Source organism: Microtus ochrogaster, chromosome 10 (genome assembly GCF_000317375.1).
Source record: "Microtus ochrogaster isolate Prairie Vole_2 chromosome 10, MicOch1.0, whole genome shotgun sequence".
Lineage (NCBI taxonomy): Eukaryota > Metazoa > Chordata > Mammalia > Rodentia > Cricetidae > Microtus > Microtus ochrogaster.
This window is the reverse complement of record NC_022016.1, coordinates 45,120,495-45,144,074: the sequence shown is the minus strand read 5'-3', so window position 1 is coordinate 45,144,074 and position 23,580 is coordinate 45,120,495. Positions and strand designations below refer to the sequence as shown.

Sequence of the window (23,580 nt, the reverse complement as noted above, 5' to 3'; positions counted from 1 at the left end):
CTTCCCCTCTCCTACCAGTTGAGGAAACCAACAGGTTCTGTGGGCTTCCCCCGGCCCTGATGCAGTGGGCAAGCCTCTGACAGACTGCAGCCGAGGAGTCCTGCACCTCCTGATGCTGGACCTGGGGCCTGGCATTCTGGGATAGCCCATGGCTAGCAATCTCTGCTTCCGCGCCCCCGCCCCCTGGTAGAAGCTCTTTGTTGTCTCCTGATGTCCAGCAGAGGTGCGGGGGGGGGGCAGTACCAAAGTCCTCTGGATTCCTGGGGAAAACTGAGATGTTGCCTGTTTTCTCCTGGGAACGCCCTGGGGGGCTCATCTCAGTGTCCAGCGAAAGAGGATGCAGTTCTGATGCTAAGCAAGAGATTCACCCCGGTGAGCTCCACCTGCCTCTGTGGCACCCAGGACTCAGAGGCCAAGGATTTCAGGGCCTTGTTGTTGGTACCATTTTCCTCTGACGACTAGGTGCTCGGTTCAGGTTGACCCTCAGTCTCTGTGCAGAGACAGGACCAAGGCCACGACACTGAGAAATGGATATGAGCTGGAGGTCATTGCAGGATGGCTAGGAACCTCTCTGGAGGAGATGGGGGTGGGGAGGGCAGACCCAAGGGGCCACTCTAGGTCATTAACCATGGGCATATGACACACTGGTTGTCTGTCTCCAGGGGGCCACCTGTGGGAAGGGAAAGGGTTTCTTCCCTGGCTTTCTTCGACCCCAGGGAGATGAAGGAACGGAGGTGAGGAGCTCAGGGGTTGGAAAGGGCTAGGCTGGGCCATTAGCTGGGGCAAGTCGCCCCAGGGGCCCTAGTAAGCCTGGCCCGTTTCCACAGGGAGAAGTCCCAGCACAGCGGAGTGTTCCCCAAGCTTCATGCGGCGCTGTGTGGACAGGCTCACGTTTTTGGCCAGGTAATCAACAGCAGCTGGAAAGAGAGAGAAGCTTCTAGAAATTGAGGTTCTTTTTTTCATTTCACCCTTCTGTCCACCTGTCCATTCATCCACCATCCATCTTTCTGTCCTCCCATCCATCTTCTGTCCATCCATTCATCTGTGTACCCATTCATCTTAACAATCTATCCATCCATTCTTATATTCATTCATTCTTCCGTCTACATGTCTATTCATCCATCCCTTTTTACAACCATCTATCGTCTGTCTTCCCATCCATCCATCCATCCATCCATCCATCCATCCATCCATCCATCCATCCATTTTCTCTCTGTCTGTCTGGTTACCCATCAATTAATATCCACCCATTTTCCATTCGTCCATTATTCTGTCCACTCATCTGTACACATTTCCTTCCAGCTCTCCATCTCCCGACCTAGCCTTCTGTTCTTCCATCCATACTATGTATCTATCCATTCTTCTATTTATTCCATCTTCCGGTCCATCTGTCCATCTTTCCCTTATCCTCTGTTGGCTAGGTTTTATTGTCAACTTGACACAGCCTAGAATTACCCGAGAAGCGAGCCTCACTGGAAGAATTGCCTAGATCAGGCTGGCTTGTGGGCGTGTCTGTGGGGAACTGTCTGGACTGCCAGTTGATTATTAATCAACCCAGTCCATTGTGGGTGACATATTCCCTGGGCAGGGGGCCTTAAGCTGTATAGGAAAGAAGAAAGCTAGCCAAAGGCAAGGTGGGGTGAGTGCATTTGTTTCTCTCTGCTTTTGACTGTGGGTGTGATGTGACCGGCTTCAAGTTCTTGCCTTAACTTCCCCGTTATCCCGGACTATCACATGTTATTGTAAGTACGGTGAACCCCTTCCTTCCTTAAGTTGTTTTTGGCCAGGGTATTCACCACAGCAGCAGAACTAAAACTCAAACCCCTCCACCCTTCTCCCACCCCTTCTTCCTCCACTGATCTCTTCACGGATCTCTTTTCCTCACCTCCTTTCCAGCCACTCTATAGGTCTTTACTCAAAGCTTATTGTTCTCCCGGCTCTCTTTCTGACCCTGTGAGCAAGTACAGACACACATCCCAGTGTTCAGTGGAGAATTAAGCTCCCTTCCCACAAGCCCTCTGGATATCCAGGTCACGGGGAGGCTAGTGAACCCCGCTGAGTGAGTCCAGGCAGCACTGAGGATGAGGGTTCTTGACCTGTGCTGGACCCTGAGAGTGTCTCATGCACGAGGCCAAGCAGCGCCCTTGATCAAGAGCCAAAGTGGCTTTGCAAGTGAGCCAAGGGGGCCGTCGGGAGAAAGAGTGGGGGCTGAGACCCACGGCCCATCACCTCAGTGAAGACAGGCTGGCATTGGTGGGGATGAGGTGTGAACATGAGTGGTGGTAAGGGGTGCCCTGAGACCAGTGGAACCAGAGTGTCTTCACAAGGTAATGCTGAGTAGAGAATGACCGTTCATACAGAATGCCTATGCATGTCCATTTGATACACACACCAAGCAAGCACACACACATGTGTGAACCACGTGCCCTTGTGAGTGGATGCCCAAATGGGAACACCCATGCAAATGCAGGTTCTGTGAATGTAAGAGGGAGACACAGGTGTCCGTCATACACAGCTACAACTGCCTGCCTGCATGTGGACCTGTCCTGATTGAAGCTCTAGAAGAAATCTGTCCTGACCAAGGCACTTGACAGGCATGTGGCTAAGCCTCCCAGGGTGCAGGATGCTGCCTTCTAGGCAGGGCCTTGAGACTGTAGCCAGTGCACCCTATGGGACTCCCATGACACAGAGGACTCAGGGGATGATGGGAAGCTGTGCATGAAGCACCACAAGGCTCCCTCTGTCACCTGCCCTCTGGGCTCCCTGGAGACAGTATCTGTGCTTCCCCAAGCTTGGCACCTTGGGGTGGGAAGGGTAAAACTGAGAGGTGATGGACACAGCCTGATGGTTAGGCCAGGGAGGCCAGAGGGACAATCTCAATAGCTGAGCTATGTCACACGGTATGTGTGTGTGTGTGTGTGTGTGTGTCAAATGACCTGGATTTCAATTCTGTGACTGCCAACCTTGAATATGATCTGAGGCACACCACCTCAGCCTCAGTTTCCTTGCTGGCATCATGGGACATAGCATCTGGACCAAAGAACTGCTGAGAAAGTTAAAAGACTCCACGTACATAGCCTCCGAGGGTAGAGCGCAGGCCCAGAATAAATGTGCCCTTCAATGGTGATATGGAGGAGGGGTGGCCAAGGGTGGCCACATTCCTGGCCATGTGATTGTGAGCAAACTATCTTCCCAGCCAGGCGGTGGTGGCGCACGCCTTTAATCCCAGCACTCGGGAGGCAGAGGCAGGCCTGTGAGTTTGAGACCAGCCTGGTCTACAGACTAGTTCCAGGACAGGCTCCAAAGCCACAGAGAAACCCTGTCTCGAAAAAACAAAAAAACAAAAAAAAAAAACCCCCTATCTTCCCTTTTAGATTTATTTATCCATCTGCAAAGGGGTGGGGGCAATGTTTTTTTAAACTGTCACAGAGGGCTCAGAACAAGATCTCAGACTCTAAAGGATGTCCTGAGGTCTCTTTGGATCTCGTCTGTGCCTCAGCTAGTCGGGCTCGAGGTGGGTAAATGGAGGAATTCCTGTGATGAGTTCCTGGGCTTAAGGGTCTGTACCGTCATTCACTCAGCCCCAGGCTCTGGTTGGGAGAGCAGAGGCAGCTGTGGGCAGCGTGGGATTCCCAGCTCTAGCTTTGGGAAGACCCCGCAGCTCTGCCCACACGGTCATTTCTCCTCGGGTTCCAGGGTGCAGGGACCAGTAAGCCACCCTCCCAGTGGGGTGACAAGCACAGAAGAGATAGAACCAGAAGCTGCAAAGAGCTAGTCCTGTGCTGTTCTGCCCCCAGCCCTGTACTTGGGGTGCTTTCGGGTCTCATTCCAGCTCTACAAACCAGGTAGCATGGCTGTCCCTTTTCCCAGTTTGACAGAGGTAGAGCCAAGGTCCTTGGGGATTGTAACTAAAATCAGCTGCTTTCTCCCATGTTTTCAAACCCAGGAAGCCTGGTGGCAGCTCCTTAGCCTTGGGCTTCATCAGCAGCTCCTGGAATCGACCTTGAGACAGGAGCATCCCTGGAAATGACCCTCTATATGCATACGACCTTCAAGACTGAGGTACTTTGCCTGCCCCCTCCCCCCACATAGTCTCATTTCCTTTTCAGTCAATGTCACGAACTTACTAAGGGCACACATCACCTCTGGTGACCTTTCTTTGGTCACAGAAGGCAGTGGCCGACCTCGCCTCAGTCTATGCCATGCTGGGCTCTGGCATGACCTCATCATTAGTTAAAGCTGCAATGGGCTCTGGGGTCTGTCCCTGGGGAGGGACAACAGCAAAGGCAGAGTCCACACTTAGTTGGCTCTTACTGTGTACTAGGGGACATGAGTTCTGTGCCTCAGGGAGGACAGTTCCCTCTTCCTACACATGGAAACTGAAGCAGGGACAGTTGCCAGTCCAGACTAACACTTCACGAGTGGCCCGGAGGAGCTTAAGTTGACACCCATGGAGCTGGGGAGATGGCTTTGTGGACAGAACTGTGCAGATGTGAAAACTGAATCCCTGGATGGAACCCATGCAGAAAAGCTGGACCCAATGCTGGGGAGACAGGCAGCTGGATCCCCCAGGGCTTGATGGACAGCCTACTTGGTAAGTTCCAGGTCGGTGAGAGATGCTGTCTCAAAAACAAAACGGACAATGTCTGAGGATGATGCCTGAGCTTGACCTCTGACCTCTATGAGCACAACTCCACATGCGTGAACACACACACACACATATATAAATGCAGGAAAAATAAAGAGTCGTTCCTCTGGCACCTCTACCCACTCTATGCCTGCTCCCTGGTTGGCCTCCCCCAGCACACAGTAGGAGCTTTCCCAGCAACTTTCCTGCTGACCCTGGCAACTTCTAGAGCACCCAAGGGGCCAACTGTAGGGCTTGCTTGCCTCTTCCTAGGGTAGAGCCAAGGGGCTGGCGAGAAGGCAGGGAGGTGACATTCCTCATTAGGGACTCTGTCCCTCCGTGTTTCCCTTCTCCTGCCTCACACCCTGCCTGGGCTCTGAACATCTCCAATTACATTAATCAGGAGTTGGCAGGAGATGGGCCAGCAATGCCAACCCGTAAACAAATCTCAGCCATCAATGCCTCGTCAGCGAGCGGCCCCAGAGGAGGACCCTTCTAGACACAAATTCTTATTAGAGTTGTCAGATCTATTAAAATTCTTTTCACACTCCTGCGTTCTATCAGCGCCATCATTAGTGTGGCCCTGGCCTCTGGGAACACTGGGGCCATATTAATCTACCATGTGCCCCGTCCCTGGCCTCCTGCCCCCACCCACCCTAGGGACGCTGAGAGATGGGCAGATGGATGGACGTGGCCAGAGCAGGAAAAGAAGGTGTGAAGGTGTCCCTGGGAAGGTGAGGGGCCCGAGGAGACGGGGGAGGGTTCTGCTGCACAGGAGTTGGGTCAGGTCCATGTTCCAAGGACGCCTGAAAGTGAGGGCTAGGAGGCAGGCGAGGCTACCTCACCCACCAATACCTTAGGCAGGTGATTTCTCTAGATGCCATTTCTGTAGCGAGCAGTGGGAATTACCAAGCATACGGCTCTGTGTGGTAGTGTAGCTAGGATGTCAACTCCATAGTAGATGCTCAACTAACCATCACTTCTCCTCCCTTCCTGCACACGCACTTTGCACAGCTATGCCTCGCCTCTGCGCACATGCTCAGTGGAACTCACATACACGAGTCTGCACACTGGAAAGCGAGTGTGCGCCAATGAATAGCAAAGGTATTGCACGAAACTGGATCCACCTGTGGTTTGAGGTTGGAAAGCTGAGTCACAATCCCCCTGCTGTGGGACCTTGGGAACACTGCTTACTTCTCTGAGCCGAGCAAGCTGAGGACCCAGGAACTGTGAAAGCTATGTGAATAAGCATACATTTTGCACAGCGCTGCAGGGGCGAAACTCAAGCATTGAACAAGAGGCAGCAGGTGACAGGTGGGTCAGGACCAATATAGGGAAGTGTGTGCAGGATGCGTGACTTTCTAAGCTGATCAGGGAACCTGGCCTTGTGTGTGCTTGGGGATGTTGGCAGGTAGTTAATGGGAAGATGACATGCTCTTGGGCTGTTCCAGAATGTCAACAGAAAAGGAGATGGAGTGACATCTGAGATGATCTGTCTGGTCCCACACCCGTCCTGCAGGTGGGAAAGCTGAGGCTGGATGTGTATCTTGTCCATGGCAGAAGAAGAGCCTCAGTGAGTGGGGTCTATGTGGGGCTGGAGAAGATGGCCCAAGAGGAGTCCTTAGTGCTCCCTGCAGCAACAGAGGAGCAGGGAAAGGAGGGGAGGGGCGAGGAAGGAGAGGGAGGGCAACTACTTCTCCTTTCTGGCCTCCTGGGCCCCTTCTCTTTTGATCCCCCTCCCCTACCACCCCCATACCGACTTTGGGGTTAATTTTATTTCCGAATTGGGCAGGCGCCCTGGAGCAGGGCAGGGGCTCCAGGCTCCGGGTGTGACTAACGCCTGCCTGGGGCCGGCCATGCTGCTGCTGCTGCTCTCAAAAGTTTTATCAAGAGCATGTGTGTCGTGTGTTGGGCTGGGAACATGTGCTGGGTCAGGAGGTCAACCCGGGACCCACTGGAAAGGCTCTGTGCACATGGGTGCATCCTGTTCACAGATGGTTATGTAAATCTGCTTCTCACACGTGTGTTCACACTCACAGTCCCACACATCCATAGTCACACATAAAACTGCATACACAGTCATGCCCAGACACAGCATATACACATCCAGACACAAACAGCACAACCATGCAAGCATCCACACATGCCTAATAATAGACGCCTTTATGCACATGCACACACCAAAATACATGATTGCACGCAATAATGTTTATCTGCATACTCATTGTACACAAAGGATACACACACATGTCAATGCACACACACATATATAGACACACAAGCCCTTAAGAACCCACCTATAAAAATTTAAATGTGTGCATATTACTAAATGCTGTCTGTCATATGTATATGTGCCTGTGTGTGCTCATACATGCAAAACCATATACATGTACCAGTGGGTACACAGAATGGTCATTTGTATGTATTTGCATATAGTTAAAGATAAATGTAAACACGAATGTTCATCACAAATTTACACACTTACAGGCAACTCATTTTTCTGCAAATATGGGGCCATTTTGCAGCTGCTGAATTAATCCAAGTCACATCCCTTGTACATAGCTGTGTACAGACACTTGGACTGTGACATACCTGTGATGCATACACACATGCAAGCATGCACACAGGCACATGGGAGGTGGAGGTCCACACAGCTGGCCCTCATTTAACCGTGGAGGCCAAGGCCATGTGATTGGAGTGGGCTGGGGGCCTCAGGAAGCAGAGGTCAGTGTGGCAGGGGCAGGCGGCAGCTGGAGGAGAGGATGCCCTCTGGCTGGAGGCCTCACCCTCTCCACACGCTCTCCTGATTAGTTTGACACCAGCAGGTGAGGTCTTTGCTGGGAGGTGGCAGGAGGGCAGCTTTGTGACCTTTGGCTCCCCCATCCTGTCTGGGCCTGCCCTGCTGCTGGCCCTATCAGGTGGCAGCCAGAGGTTGTGGTCAAGCCCATCTTGTCCAGCTGTTGGCCTGAGGGTCCGCTGTCCCTACATCAAGGCAAGATGCCAAGGGAACAATGGCTGGAATGGGTATGTGAAACCTTGGAGCCCGGGGGAGGGAGAGTCATGCAGAAGGCAGAGCTCTACACAAAGCCATCCTCCCATGCATATGGGGAAGAGGGAATCAGATCCCCCACTGTATGGTCCCCACTTCATGCCACTGGCCACATGCAGCTAGCTGTCCTGCACTTGACCCTAGTGCAATGGGGAGCAGACTCTCAGATGTCAGTTTTATGTCATTCAAACTCAAAAACTGATCTTTAATTTCATTGTTTCATGGTTGAAAACTTACAAATCTATTTAGAAGGACTTGGGTGCGCCGTACCACGTCCCCAACAGCCCCTTTATGCACTTTAAGATGAAGGACAGAAAGTCAAGTCCCATCTGGGCTGCAGAGTGAGTTCAGGCCAGTGTGGATGGACATTCTAGTGAGACCTTGTCTCAAAGTAAGAAGTCAATAGAGGGCTGGGGATGTAGCCGAGTGGTGGCGCTCTTCTCTAGCTTGGGCAAGGTCCTAGGTTCGAGCCCCAGTATCACTAACAGATAGCAACAAAGTTTCAAAGGCAGTCTGAACAAAAGAAGATAGATTGTTTCCTGGGTAATCACATCTTGACTGTGTGAAGCAGTGACCTGCTCTGGGTATATCGGGTTAAATAAAATATGTTAATAAAAATGACCCTGCCCTGTTCTTCTTATATTTTAAAGTTTGGCCTTTAGAAAATGCAGGGATGTTTGTGGCTCTCGGGATGGAAGTGAGAGTCTCACTCAGAGGTGAGCGGGTTGGACGGGCAGCTCAGAACATCTTAGGTACCTCTGCTTCCTTGAAGGGCCTCTGTTTTCCCTGTGAAAGGGACATCTGGGCCTGAGCAATGGCTCAAAGGGTGAAACACAACCTTGAGTTTGAGTCCCAGAACCCATGTAAAGGTGGACAGAGAGAAACAATTCCCCGAATTTGTTCTCTGACCCCCCCACTCAAGTCCAAGTCCATGCCTCCTCTCACATACATCACACACACACACACACACACACACACGCACGCACACACACATGCACACACACACGCACGCACGCACACACACACACACACACACAATTAAAAAAATTGTAGGGGCTGAAGAGATGGGTCAGTGGTTAAGGGCACTGACTGCTCTTCCAGGGGACCCTGGTTCAATTCCCAGTAACCACCTGGCAGCTCACAACTGTCTCTAACTCCAAGACCCAACACCCTCATGCAAACATACATACAGGCAAAACACCAAAAAAATAAAACTAAATTAAAAAAAAATAGTTTCATTTTTGTTGCTTGTTTTTTGAGACAGAGTTTCTTTGTGTAACAGTCCCGACTGTCCTAGAACTCACACTGTAGACCAGGCTGGCCTTGAACTCACAGAGATCCACCTGCCTCTACCCCTCAAGTGCTGGGATTAAAGGAGTGAGCCACCATTGCCTGGCTTATTTTAAGATTTAAATGAGGGCTGGAGGGATGGCTCAGTGGTTAAGAGCACTGACTGCTCTTCCAGGTTAAGAGTACTGGCTGCTCCTGCCAAGGCCCTGGGCTCAGTTCCCAGCACCCATAGTATGGCTTACACATATCTGTCACTCCAGTTCCAGGGGATCAGACACCCTCTTCTGGCCATGGCACACCGCACGCACGTGGTACACAGACACACAGGCAGACAAAACCTTCATACACATAAACTAAGATAATTTTAAATATTTTAAAAGAAAGAAACCCCCTCCACCCTGGCCACCACCTTGCCCAGGAATAAGCCGCCCACTGGAGGTGGGCAACAAGGGGGACACTCACTTTGGCCATATTGGCCATACTGGTAGCCAGCCACAGGGTCCACACTGTAGCCAGTGGTGCTGTAGGTAGGTGGGCAGTAGGACTGGGACGTGGGCAAGCTGTCTCCTGGCTTGATGGAGTCGGCCCGCTGGCTGCAGCTGGCTGAGATAGAAGAAGCAGACTCCAGGCCTCCATGGAGCGGAGAGATGGAGAAGTCGGCCTGGGGCTGTGGAGGCACCGCGCTCGGGTTGCTGAGGATGCTCATCACCTGCAGGAGAGACAGGCAGTGCCAGAGGCTGGACCCCAGGGCACCATCACGAAAGGACCAGACCAAGAGGCCCAGGGCAGACCTCAGCAGTATAACAGCCTTGTGTAGGAAATGGATGCTGGTCTTCAGTATTTTCCCTGCCCAATATGGGCCCAAGGGACTGGTCCCTATCAGAAGCTCCAGGAGCAAGGCAGGCCCTTTGTCACTTTCTGTCCCTTATGGCCTAGTTTGAGGGGGTTACCCTCTGCCTTCTGCTGAATGAATGAATGAAGGAATGAATGTATGCATGAGTAACTTCACTAACTGGATAAGGGTATCCTGGGTCTGTTGACTGAACAAGTGAATGAATGAGGGATGGGTGCTTACGAGACAAGAGGCACTCTGAGCCTATCAGCTAAACGAATAAACCAGGGCTAAATGCATGAATGATGTACTAACTTCACAAAGGGGCATCCTGGACCCATCAGCTCCTTGAGTGAAGAAGTGAATGAATGCATAATGAATGGGTGTATATGTCTCTGAACTAACAAACACGCTAGCCACACACAAGGTTTGTCTATCAGTTGGATGAATGAATGAATGAATGAGCGAATGGGCACCAACTAGACAAAGGGCAGTCTGGGCCGATTATCTAGGCGTCTGACTGAATGAATGAATGAATGGAAGAACGAATAAATGCACACATGCACAAGAGATCAATTTACTAACTAGGTAAAAGGCTCTATGGGGTTATCAGCTGAAGGGGTGAATGAATGAATGAATGAATGAATGAATGAATTCATGAATGAGCAAATGCACTCACTAGATAATGGACACCCTAGGCCTATCAGGGGTGAATGAACGGTGGAATTGCGCCTGAGTTGCTGAGTGCATTCCTAAGTCTCCTAACTAGATGATCATGTCTCTTTCATCAGTCAGGGGGCTTCCCTCTGATAATTAGTTAACTGTGCCTCCCCCATCGGACTGGGATACCCATCTTCACACACACTGAAGTGAGGCTGGTCCTCCTGGCTTCATGACCTCCCCACACACATTTGTCATGCTGACTGTAACATTCTCGACTCTGGACTTTGAGCTCCTACCTCTTCTATACCAAAGCACAAAGCCCGTGCTTTTAATATTTTATTTGTTCATGTGTGTTTGTGTGTCTGCGTGGTGTGTGTGTGTGTGTGTTGGGGGGTGCATGTCATAGCATACATGTGGAGATCAGAAGACAACCTAAGGAAATCACCATGTGGGTTCTGGGGATCAAACTTGGGTCATCAGGCTTGGCAGCCCTTAACCCTCTGACCCATCTCTGCTGTCTCTGGCTTTCACCCATGAGTCTGCTTAGCCTGGTTCAGCAGTAGGACCCCCAGACTGATCTCTAGGAACTCATCCTGAAGAATGGATGTTGGGCATTGGAGTGCTCACTGAGTCATTCAACAGATACTGATAACAAGTCTAGCCTCGTACCCTAGGTTGAAGGCCATGGAACTTCAGAGTTCTGGCCCTTGCCCACTGAAGCAGAAGAATGGAACCAAACTGTCTGGGCAATAAGCAAAGATCCTCACAGCACAGAACATTGAGGGGTTTGATAGAGATAGCTTTGAATGTGACCTCTTCACCTGTCTCTAGGCATAAGACTAGCTGCCAGTCCAAGAAAAGTTGAAGCCAGAACCCTCTGAGGACATCTGTCTCCCCATGACTTGGCCTGCACAGGATGAGGCAGAAGAACAGGTCAAGGGCAGACACACAGGTTTTTCAAGCCCTGGATGGAGGCAGGGCTCTCATACTTAACAGCTGCGTAACTGAGGGGGCGTAGGCAGCCCGGAAATCCCATGTCTCCTGAAGTCCCATGGAAAGGGATTGTGAGGGTGGCTGAGTCAGAGGGTGGCTGGGAGGCTGAAGGGAGCTCTGCCTGGGACATGCTCTGCCTTGGACATGCTCAGGCTAAGAGCCTGAGAAACAGGGTCCTGTTCTCACAGGCTCCTCAGCGGCCCCTCCCTTCACACCTCTCCTTAGTCACTCACCTCCATGACAGTCCCCGATCTGGAACACTATGGAGACATATGGGACAGAGCTAAGAACCCATTTCTCAGGCAAAAGCAGGGGGGTCCACAGAGATCTCACAGCCAGCCAGGGTGCCAGCAGGCTAGGGCCCGGTTCATGGCTCAGATCACCTGCCACAGATTCCCAAGGATCAAGTTGTCCCATCCAAGGCCCTTTGGAGGGCATCACCCCATGGCTATGGATGTAGTTATCTGGTTTTGGGGAACCAGTAGAAGAGGAGAAGCACCTCTTTTGGTGCCCGGACTTTGTGAACCTGACCCTAAGCAGAGCCGGAAGGAGGGGATAGCAGCTGCCCATAGGCTTTGCTGGTGGGATCTTTAGGCTGGGCAGAACCGTGCGGACTCCTTCAAGATGGCAAAGATATTCTGAGTCTTCGGGGAGGTGTGAAAGGGATGCGTGAAACTGTGTGGGATGCACCTGGACCACTCTGAGTTGTCTGCACAGCTCGCAGGCTCGCCCTGCCTCTGACATCTCTGGCAGGGCAGGATTAATAGCGGGGTGCTGCGTTTTGGGGATGTGACGACAGCCAAACCCTGACCTGGGTCTGTGGTGTTCAGATCTTCCAGATGGGTGTCCCCAAGGCTGGGAAACCTGCTGTGGGGTGCGTATAGGGATTCCAGGGTGAACTCAGGACTCTAAAACTGATCCGGGCCTGGGAGACTCCATTCCCAGCTGTGTTTGATTCCTAATCAAGACCGCATTTCTCCACCTAAATGATGACACTGTCACTCATCCTGTCTCCTACAAACAGAGCTCACTACACCTTATAGGGAGCCTGGGCCGCAGGAATAGACTCAGCGGCCCCTTCCTTTCTTTCAGAGCACACATCAGGGTGGGAGGATCCTGGAGGAGGTTGGGGCTCAGCTCGTCTCTAATGCCGCCCTTTACCATCAGCTCAGAAAAGATGTGGGGGAAGTAGAAAGGAGAAGGGTGGGTAGGGAGAAGAGGCGGTACTCCACAGACCTCATGCATGCATATTCTCTATGACAGACACCCACACACGTGGTACCCAGACCTGACGGGGTCACTTGAGAACTAGCAAGGGCTCCAGCAAGGGCTTCTTGTGACCACACGTTTCCCTGCTAAGTCCAGTTTCTCAGGCCCCTCTGCGATCCCGCATTGTTGTGTTCTCCAAAGCCAAGAATGTTCACGCACTCATTTGTTATCCAGCAAACGTATCACGGGATGCTGCGATGGGCACAAAGTACGCGCTCTCAACTGCTTCGCGGCTCCAGCGTGTGCTGTGTATCTGCAGCCCACAGCGAGCTCAGAGGGCTCGCTGAATCCACATACAGGGCTCTAATATTTACTGAGCATTTATCATGCACCTGACCCTAAGCCAAGCACTAGGACATCCCAAAGGATAATCCCAACTCCCTCTTGAAGCTGTCAGTTTATTGAAGGAAGCTGGCAACAAAGAAGCAGACAGATACAAAGTATAATCTGGACTACCGGAGACCACTTGGATGAGACCCTGAAGGGCATGGGGCGGCAGAGCACGGGAGGCAGAGGGGTGGGGGAAGAGAGGTGGGAGCGGGGTTAGGGAAGACCTGTCTCGAGTGTTCATATCCACCAAGTTCAAAAGAACCAGTCATTGCAAGATGTGCTCAGCAGAGGGCTTTCCAGATAGGGGAATCTACAAATGCAAAGGCCCCAAGGTGAGAGCACACCCAATAAGCTTAAGAAACAGCCAGAAGGTCAACATCGAGGGAGTTGGGGAGATGGCTGAGGACTCTTGCAGAGGACTCAAGTTTGATCCCCAGAACACATATCAGGCAGCTCACAATCACCTTTAAGTACAGCTGCAGGGACTGTAGCGCCCTCTTCTGGTCTTCTTGGGCACCTGCATGGACATTTTGCACATAGACTCATGAAGGTACACACACACACACACACACACACACACACACACACACACACACACACACTGGAAAGTAATGAACTCGTTTTAAAAATATTTTAAGTGGAGCATGATTCTGGATGCTCAGCACTTGGGTGGCAGAGGTTGGTGGAGCTCTGAGAGTTCAGAGTCAGCCTGGTTACATAGTGAGTTCCAAGACAGCCAGGGCTACACGGCGAGGAGACCTGGGAGCTATGAGGCCTCCTGCAGCCCTTTGTAGGAAGGGGTTTGTATGGTGCCCAGTGGCTCCGAAGGCCTTGGACCCTGCCGGTTAACAGACAGCTCGGCCCAGGGAGCTTTTCCTATAATGGGATTTGCTCAATGGGATTTGGCCTGGAACATCAAATCAAATCCACATCTGGGGTAGGTGTGAATAGTGGCTCCGAGTCCCTGGAGGCCTGTGGATCAAATGGTTTCCATTTCATCTGCCCCAGAGCCCCTTTCCAGCAAACAGACAGGGCAAAACCTAAGAGAACCGGGCAGTTACCATGGAGGAGAGGCTTCAGCCAGGGTGGTACCAAGTCATTGCTGTAAATGGTCTCTAGCAAATGGGTTTTCTACCCCTAATCTGTAAATGGGGAAACTGAGGCACCAGGGAATGGATTTCATACAGCTGGTTAGTGGCCACTCCAGGGTTTATGCCTGGGTCTCAGTCTCTCAGGTGGTGCTCCTACTAGGTTTTGGGGTCTTCCCGGCACTGAGGGTGCAGAGCCCTGGGGACCTCTGCAGGAAGTCTCTCTGTCACAGAAGCAGGAAGCATCTTGCCACAGTGGGGCCCAGCGGAGGAGGTCTGGGCCTGCACACTTTTGAACTTGAGGAAGTACTGGTCTCATGCGGTAATGTACACCCCCTCAGGAATGCCGAGGCCTCTCCCGGGTGGGGTTTGCTTTATCTTGGTGACCTTGCTTTCACTAATGTATTACTTCTTGGTAAGGTACCGTTACTAACTCAAAATCAATACTGACCTCCACATCTGTAAGGTTTTATCTGAAGGCAAATCTCGGGGCTGTCCGTCAGCCTGACTGACAGCCTTACCTTCCTCTCTCTTCCTTTCTTCCCCCTTCACCACCCCCCCCACCCCGTGGCGCACTCACCCCCACCCCCTTCCCCAAATCAGTCCCAGCCCAGACCTGGCTAAATCAATAAGGGGCCAGCTTCACCCACCCTCTTCCGCCCCTGGGGAGAGGCCTGCTGCTTTCAGGGGTGCCTCTCCTTCCACAGCCTCTGCTCTGCAGCCCCTCCTCTGTGGACGCCCCAACGCGCTCCCCTACTTTAAAAGGGGATGGTAGAATGTAATTAATTCCCTCCATTCCTGAGCTGGCCCGAGGGCCTGGGGACGGAAGAGCCTGAGCTTGGAGCTCTGCACCCTCTGTGATAACCCAGCATGGCTTGGGGAGCGGAGTTGAAATTAGAGGTGTCATAGCTAAACCAGGGCTGTGTGGTAGGTAAGCTCTGGGTGGCGGGGAGAGGGAGGAGATGGGCCCAGGACTGAGAAGGTAACGGGAGGGCAACCATTAGGTCGAAGAACCCCCCCCACCCCCACCCTTGTGACCAGCTGCAGGTTGGAGACTGTTCCTTCTCTGAGGCCCTGAGCACTACAGTTCTTTCCCCAAGGGCTCTAGATCAGCTGAAGGCAGAAAGGCTGGGGATCCTCCTGGAGATTGGAAGGTGTCTCACCGTAGCCCAGGCTAGCCTCGAACACTCAACTGTCCTACCAGATCCAGTTGCATATAGTCCAAGGCTGCCCCAGAACTCCTTGTGTAGTTAAAAGTAACGGTGAATTGCAGAGCACCGGGCTTGCAAACAGACACTCCTACGCCTGGCTTCAGGATCAGGTCTTTTAGTTTAGACACTTGAGACCACGTCGCTGAGCCCACTCTGCCCCCACTCTGACCCTCACACTTTCTTCCCCCACTACCCCTGCTGCAAGCTCTTTAATCTACCAGGCCTTGGTCTTCTCGTCTCTGTGATGGGAATAGCGTGGAACTCAGCTGCCTAGAGTGTTGATGTGAAGAGGATGCAGTGAGGATGTCCCAGCATCCAGTCAGCCCGGCTGTCCTCCCTCCCTGCTGGTTCCGCTAAAACCTGGGTTAAAGGGGAGGAGCAAGAAGGGGCCCTGGGACCCCCTGAGATGGAAATGAACCTTAGAGAGTACAGCCACCTGGGTGAATGTGTCCTTTTCGGCTCTGTCTTTATGTTTCTGGAGGAAGCTTGGCTCTGCTCTGGGATGGGTCCATCCTACCTAGGAGCGGGCTGCAGTCTCCAAAAGGGAGCAGGCATGGGACACTTCAGCAAGCCACACCCCCTCAGGCATGATGATAGTCATCATTAGAGAGGAGGTGGCTGGGAGGATTTGGGGTAAGTCTATGAGGTTTCCTAGACTTGAGCTGCTGGGACGCTCACATTTTGGTACAGGCACGTATAGCCTGTATCCACAGATGGGATAACTTTCTTCTGATCCCCAAGCAGGTTTTCCTGCTTTACCATCAAGAACACCCTTTTACCTCTGCAGGCACATTTTAGTAAAGGGCTTACTGCCACCCCCCACCCACTCCTACTGCCACCGTCCGTCAGACTATGTTTGGTCATAAAGGACTCTCTGATATGGCACACAAAATATTGCTCCTCCAGCTTCAGGTCTAGCTCCATCCCTGGCTCAACCTTTTGCTAAAAACGTCACTGTGACTTCCGAAAGTAGCCAGGCCAGAGTGGGGACATACGGGTGACCGGCTGTTCCATTGCCAGGAATGGAAGACAGGGCTTGTTGGGGGCTGTGCAAAAATGTCGCTGTTCACTGGTATCATCTGTCTGGATCCTGGGAATATTGTTTAATATCCCCAGGTGACTCCAATGGGGACACACTACAAGTCATCTCTGTGCTTGTTACACTGGTAGCCTCAAAACATAGCCAGGGCCACTTGGGCAAAGACATGGAGGATACACAATTCACACACATACAAATGCACATGTGCACGCATATATATGCACATACACAAATATGCGCACATACACACACATGTTAGGTCATGAGTCATCCACATACCGCACAGAGGCGAACTGATCCACACTTAACTCCCACACACCACAGCCTCTCACCTCCACATTCTCCTGTGCCGATCTACGCATCTCTATCCCCTCCTCCAATCTCAATACACACAAGCACATAGACACACACACACACACACACACACACACACACACAAGCATTCCCTCCTGCTGGTCCCCTGCCTCTCTCCAGCTGGGATTAGAGCAATTGAGAAATCCCCCACCCAGGCAGCCAGCTACCACTGCTCCCCTCTCCCTCTCCCGACTCTCAATTCTCTGCTAAGAGGATCTATGCCCCCCACGCCCCCTGTGGACTGCAGTAATGGGCTTCGGGTGCTGACTCGGAACTTCCAAACAAGATTTCTCCCAGGTCTCCCCAGCCCTGCCCCTTCACCAGCGTATAGGGGCTCCACCCCATCCCCCACTTCACATGGAACCCCACTCTTGCCCCCCTCCAGCCTCCAGAGAGTTCTTCAATTGCTGAAGCATAGCATCCTCCAGTTCCCAGAGCCTGTCCCTGTCAAGCCCATGGCCTACTCTGAGGCAGTTACTCTACTGGGTAGATGAGGAAATTGAGGCTCTGGGGCTTGCCTGGAGTCACTTAAGGGGCAAATAATAGTGAGATCCCGAGCCCTGGCTTTCAGTGCTATGCTCTTGTCTTCCCCTGTGCTGAGGTATGCTCTACCAATCAGCTCAGCAGCTCAGTATGGTGTGCAATCCATGTGTATGGGTCACATGTGTGCACGGGAGTACTGAATGCACAATGCTGTTAGGTGTGTATACGCACGATTGCTGTGTGTATGTGTGTATACGTGGGAATACCACATAGAGGCTTTTTGTCTGCATGCAGACATGGGTGTGACTATCACATGTGTGTGAGGGCTATGTATGCACGCACATGTGTATGGAAGGACTGAGTGCATGTTCTCATAGTTGTTAACTGCGTGCGTGCATGAGCATCAGTTGTGCATGTGTGTGCACAAAGGACTATCGTATTCAAGATGTGTGTGCACAGGGGAGCATTATACATTCCTAGGAGAATCTTTTTGTGCACACGGTACTACTTATCTGTGTGTACATAGATATATCATTTGTGCACGTGTGAGTATACCTGTGAGTTTGGTGTATGTGTGCAAGGTAAGGGTTGCAGGCAAGATCCCCTGGAGTGAGGAGGAAGGGGAAAAGAGTTTTCCCTCTGGGATCATCAGAAGGGATCCAGGGGAGACTTTGGAAGGCCCTCCTGGAATCCAAAGGGACTGGAGAAGGCCCAGCAAGGAGAGCCTGTCAAGGAGAGCCTGTTGCCTCATTGGCTGGAGCCTCACCTCACAGAGGCAGCCCTCAGCTCTCCGGTAGCCCCACACTCTTCCCAAGCTTAGGCTGCTGCTGTGCATATGGCAAACTCACTCACATGTCCACAGCACACACCCAAACACACAAACACTTCAACACTTACGCATTCTATCGGGGCCATGTGCCATCGTCCTGGATGGGCACGAGCTGCTTGGGGACAGACTGGGTGCCTGGCACACAGTAGGTGTCCAACAAACATTGGCTGAACTGAGCAATTTCAGGAGGAAAACAAGGACTGGAGGTTTTTTTCTCTCTAGTCCAGGCCTGGCGTGTATCTGGCTTGCTTAAATGAAAAGCAAAAGGGGCAGGTTTAGTGGTGTGCTTATGCCCCCCCAATCCTAAAGATTCTCTAGGGACCCCTCCCTAGCCCACAGAGCTAGGGAGGCAGGGCAGGAGGCAGGACAGGACATCCTGGACGGGATGACCTCTTGCTGGAGGTCAAGAACATATCTAGACATCTGGTATTTGGTTGACAAAGTGCCATTCTCCCGCTATCTGGAGACATGGTGGAGGTTTTAGCCATCCCTCCCTGGGCAGATCCTTAGGCTGGCCTAGGTTGGGGGTGTCCACGTGGGGTAGGGGGTGGGTAAAGGAGGATAAGATGGAAAAGCATCTCTGATAGCTGGATAAACACGGCCAGGGGATTAGAGCGACTGCCAGGAGCAGTGGCAGAGGGGTTGGGAAGGAAGGGACCAGCCGATCGCTGGGAAAGATATGACTATTTAAAGATAATGATTGCATAAATTTAATTAGCAGAGTTTCACGCGGCAAATGGCCGTTTTGTAATTAATGTAGCCGGCCTTACTAAGCATGAAAGATCCCATCGCTCTCCCCTCCCTCGCCTGCTCCCCCTCCTCTGCTGCCCCTAATGAAAGACAGAGAGCAAGTGACAGAAACAGTTTGTCAGCGGCTCCAGGTGTCAGGAGCCTAATTGGCCAAGCTGAGGGGGAGGAGGCAGCAGAGGGGTGAAGGAGAGGAAAGCAGGAGGGGTCCTCAGTCGTCCCCCCCCGTGTGTGTGTGTGTGTGTGTGTGTGTGTGTGTGTGTGTGTGTGTGGTGTCCCCTTCATAATTGTCAGAGAGGATCTGTAGATTGGTGGTGGCAGGGACTGAGTGGTGGCAGTGAGGCCTCATTAGTGTCTGGGCAGACAAGCTGGCATGCATCACAGTGCGTTAGGGACCCACAGCCATGATGGTTCAGGCCTGCTGCTCGCCCAGAGTGCCAGTTCCCCACAACAGGGTAAAAGGACCCATGGGTCTCAGCTTCTTCTATCTGGCCCCTAAACTGACAGGCCCACATTGCTAGATACCTACTGTGTGCAGGTAGCTACTCCTTCCCATCTACTATGTGTGGGCAGCCATTCTTTTCCACCAATCAGAAAGACACCAGGTCAGGGACACACACTTCAATCTTTCTGAAGTGGGGCTGTCCCTCCACCCAGCAGACATCTTCGAATGAGCAGGCTGCCATGACACCTCTGGACACCTCCTGTTCAGCTCGAGGAGGAGCCAGCCATACACCCCACGGCCTTGACCCTGTGAAGTGTGGGCCTAATGAAAAACAGCTGTTTAGGGGTTGGAGCAACAGCTCAGCAGTTAAAGCACTGGCTGTTCAGTTCCCAGCACCTACACCAGGTAGCTCAGAACCACCTGCAAGTCTGACTCCAGGGGATCTGGTGCCCTCTCTGGCTTTCACAGTGCCTATACACACCTGCATGGATGGACTGACGGGGACACACACACACACACACACACACACACACACACACTAAAAGGAAACAGAGGCTTACTGAGATCAGTATGCTTAGCTCCTTGTGGATACCATAAGGTACACTGAAAGCCGATCCCATTCCTAACACCTCCTGGAGGGAGGCAGTGTGGGGCCAGCCCAGATCCTGTTCCTATTTCACAGTGACTGAGATGCCTCACGGGCTACAGAGCAAACTCTTCTTGTGACATCCCTCCAGCCACCTGTCCCCAGGGCCACTCAGCATTTCTTTCCTTCCCTCTGTGTGTGCACATATGCACTGATACACATGGGAGTGGAGGCCAGGTGACAACCTTACATGTTTCTCTTCTGTGACCCCCACCGTAGGTTTTTTTTTTTTGAGGCAGGGTCTCTCACTAACATGGAGCTAACCTGACCCTCCTGCCTCTACCTCGACACTTAGATTACAGGTGCTCACCACCTTACCAGGCTTTTGATACGGGTTCTGAGGGTCAAACTCAGGTCACTTCCTTTCCCCCTAACTTCCCTGTTGCCCCACCTCCCTCGCCCATTCTTGTTGGCTGGCCAGATGGTGAGGCAGAGAATGAGTGGCCACATCCATCTTAGGCTGTATCCGTGAGACCGAGGCCATGAGTGGCCACATCCATCTTAGGCTGTATCCGTGAGACCGAGGCCATGTGCAACTTGCCTCTCTGTCAGTGGCCCTTAAGGTCCTTATCATTCTCTCTGTTGCAATCTGCTACCCTCAAACCCCACAGCCCATGCCCTCAGCAAGCCTGCCCTTGCCCACCAGTTTTGTCTGTGGAAGGCAGGGCAGGGAGGCCCTGAGCCAGCCTGGCTGGTAGAACTGAAGCAGGGTGGGGAGCAACCACCCTCTCCCAGACCAAATTCAATTTCAGAGCTTAATGGGCTTGCAGAAGAGCCCAGTGAACTCTCTGACGCAGCTCCTTGCCGGCTGGGTGGTTCTGGGCCGGGCCACCGAGCGCGCGCCATGGCTAAGCAGGGAGAGCCCTGGGCCCCATCAAGAGTGGCGGGGGCACTGAGGGAATGAAAAATGTCAGAGCAAATTGCTCTTGACAGCGTTAATATCTGCACCTCATAGCAATAATTACATGTAAATAAATAGCAAAATCACACTCAGCTGGAGGCAGCTTGGGAGACTGAGCGGCTAAGGACCAGCTGAGGGCCCGTGGTGCTCCGCTCCGCCTGTTTGTTTCTTCCTCTCTCAGCACCTCTGCTTCTTATGCCCCTCAGCCAGCACAGAGTAGAGAGCTGAACACCCCAACCACTTACACTAAGGAGGGTCTGGGGGAAGAAACCAGTGGGGTCCCTCACCCCACTTTCTCAACCAGCCTTCATGGTTTATCTGAGCAAGCATGCTTCTACCTTCTTCCTTCTTGTTGTTTATTTCATCCCCAGGTTTCTGGGACTCCTCTGAGCTCTACCCAGTTCACCTATCTGGCTCCCGCCTGCCTTGATCTCTAAAGAGCTATACCTGATCCAGAACCTTCCCCCAGATTCCCTGTTTGTGTCTGTGACTTGTCTTGATCACCCAGACTTCTTTGCTTCCTCTCTCAGACTCAACACCTGGTAGGCCATCACGAGACATTGCAAAGTCACAAACTAAACATGGTGGAACTTCCTGGAGACCAAGGGTCAAGTTGACATGAATCTAACGTCTCATGGCTCCAACATTGAAGAGCTAACACATACTTTAAAGGTACACTCTGGGGCCTCTGGGGAAGCACTGTCAGCTACAACCTGGGGTGACTGGGAGGTACCCTGGAGGTTCCAGAGAGCCATTCCCCAGAGATCACCAATGCTAAGGAAGCTCCAGGGAATATTCTAGAGCCTCTGAACAGACCCGTCTCTTGCATCTGGAGTTCCAGGGCCTGCAAATTTGTTGCTGTGGTTTTGTTCAATTGGATTAGGGAAGTCGGCAAGAGCTGAGCCTGAATCCCCAGTCAAGACACAGTGGAAGAGGCTGAGAAGACAGAAAGTAGAAGCTGGAGGGGAAGGAGGGAGGAGACAGTATTTCCATCCAGGCAAGTGCTCCCATGCTCAGTATGATGAGCCCAGGTGGATCGTATGCCTGGAAAGAATCCAGAGTCCCCTTCCCACCCAATCCCCCCAACTCCTAGCCCCTCCCCTTGGCTCCCTGGTTGCTTTCCAGCAAGCAAGTTCTAAGCTGAGACAAGGCGTGCAGATGGCCCTTCTAGCGCCTCAGACACCCCGCACGGGGCAGAGAACGCTGTCTCCATTCTTCCGGAAACAAACCTCCTCTGTGGCGCAGCCCCCACGCCCCCGCACCTCCTTGTTTAGCGCAGAGACTAATCCACTTATCGAGGCTAAGGCGCCTGTGAATCCTCGTTTGATAAAGGCAGCTACAAAATTAGCAAAAAAAACGTGCCCACGGCATGGAGGAATCCATAGCAAACAAACAAGAGGCTGGGGACCGCGCTGAGATGTTGTCTGTTCCCATCCTGGGGCGGGAGAGATGCGGCTAGAGATAGGGGCTCACTGGCTGGGATGGGGATGCTGACAGCTCAGTTTATATGGTTATACAGGAAAGGGAGGGACTGGGGGGACACGGGGAGGAACTAGAATGCTATACTAATATCCCCAGCTCCAATCTGAGCCCCCACTCCATGACCCTGGAGTTGGCTGCACTTCTAAATATAGCTATACATAATTGAAATCATTGTCTTCTGACCGCGGACTCAGACCGGGTACACATAGAATCCTCAGAGTACCTAGGACATTAGCAGCACAGAGAGGTCCAGTCAGCTGCTTAAGATCACATAGCTAGTAAGCACTGCTTTTTATTCAAAGAATGCTCTCTGATTCGACATGATCAGTTTTAACTCTAACTGTGGTCCCCAAATCTGACAGCAACCTTCTAAACTGGCCAAGACCCCCTAACCTTGGCAGTACTTCCCGCTATGCAGGGTCCCCTCTACTGCCATTCTATGTCTAGACTACAGGTCCTCAAGGTTTGGGATGCGATCTGAAAACTTGGGTTCCCTCCCATATCACTGGTCTGTACCCCATGTTCATGTGGGATCCTAGGGAAAGGAGAGACCAGAAGAGGATTCGAAAAGGCCAGGCAGGATTCTGTACTGCCCACCCACAGCCAGCCATGGCTTGGGGAAGAAAAGCGGGTCCCAGGGCTAGGAGGTGGTGACATTAATCACAGGAAGCATCTGTCAGGGTACTATCTGGAACTAAAGGAAAACACTTGGCAAAAGGGCAGGACTTCTCACCTCAGAGTCCGGGAGTTTGGGGACCACCACTGCCATCCTGGGAAGCCAGGACTTCTGAGGTTCAGGCCTGGCAACTCTGAAAAAGTCCCTGCTCTGATGTGTGTGTGTGTGGGAGGGGGGTGCAGTACTACCTGGAGATTGTGCTAGATTGACTCCAGCGGTTCACCCCATGGGGCTACACAATGGTCCCGTGTTGCTGCTGAGCTGGTGGACAGGGCAGTCCAAGGTTACACAGCTGGGTGCTGGTGGGGCTGGAATTCCAATCTGTGCTCCTCTGGCTACAGAGTAAAGCTGGGTGCCTTCCTCACAGAGCCCTCCGACCCCTCTCAGCACCTGCGCTCACCTCCCCCCTCCATGCTCTGGGCCCTCCTTCCCAGATCCCTGATCTCTGCCTCTCTGCGGGAGGGCTCTGACCCTCCATCAGCCTTCACCACAGCGCCTTTGCCTCCCCTCTGCTTCTCTCTCCCTGCCTCTGCCCCTGTCACCAAGCCCCAACCCCAATTCATCCCTCTGCTCTTAGTCTTCTGTGTTCTCTCTCTCTCTCTCTCTCTCTCTCTCTCTCTCTCTCT

General features: G+C 52.4%; 1 protein-coding gene across 2 annotated transcripts in view; it reads right to left on the bottom strand.

Moving 5' to 3' along the window:
- Window positions 1-801: 801 nt before the first annotated feature.
- Window positions 802-23,580, bottom strand: part of Pax7 (paired box 7) — a 90,908-nt gene continuing 68,129 nt past the window's right edge. For both annotated transcript variants that reach the window (XM_005352934.2, XM_005352936.1), the window contains exons 8-9: window positions 9,429-9,675; window positions 802-917 (exon numbers count right to left, since the gene is read on the bottom strand). In XM_005352934.2, coding sequence (XP_005352991.1) covers window positions 802-917; window positions 9,429-9,675 — 363 coding nt within the window. The remainder of the gene's footprint in view (window positions 918-9,428; window positions 9,676-23,580) is intronic.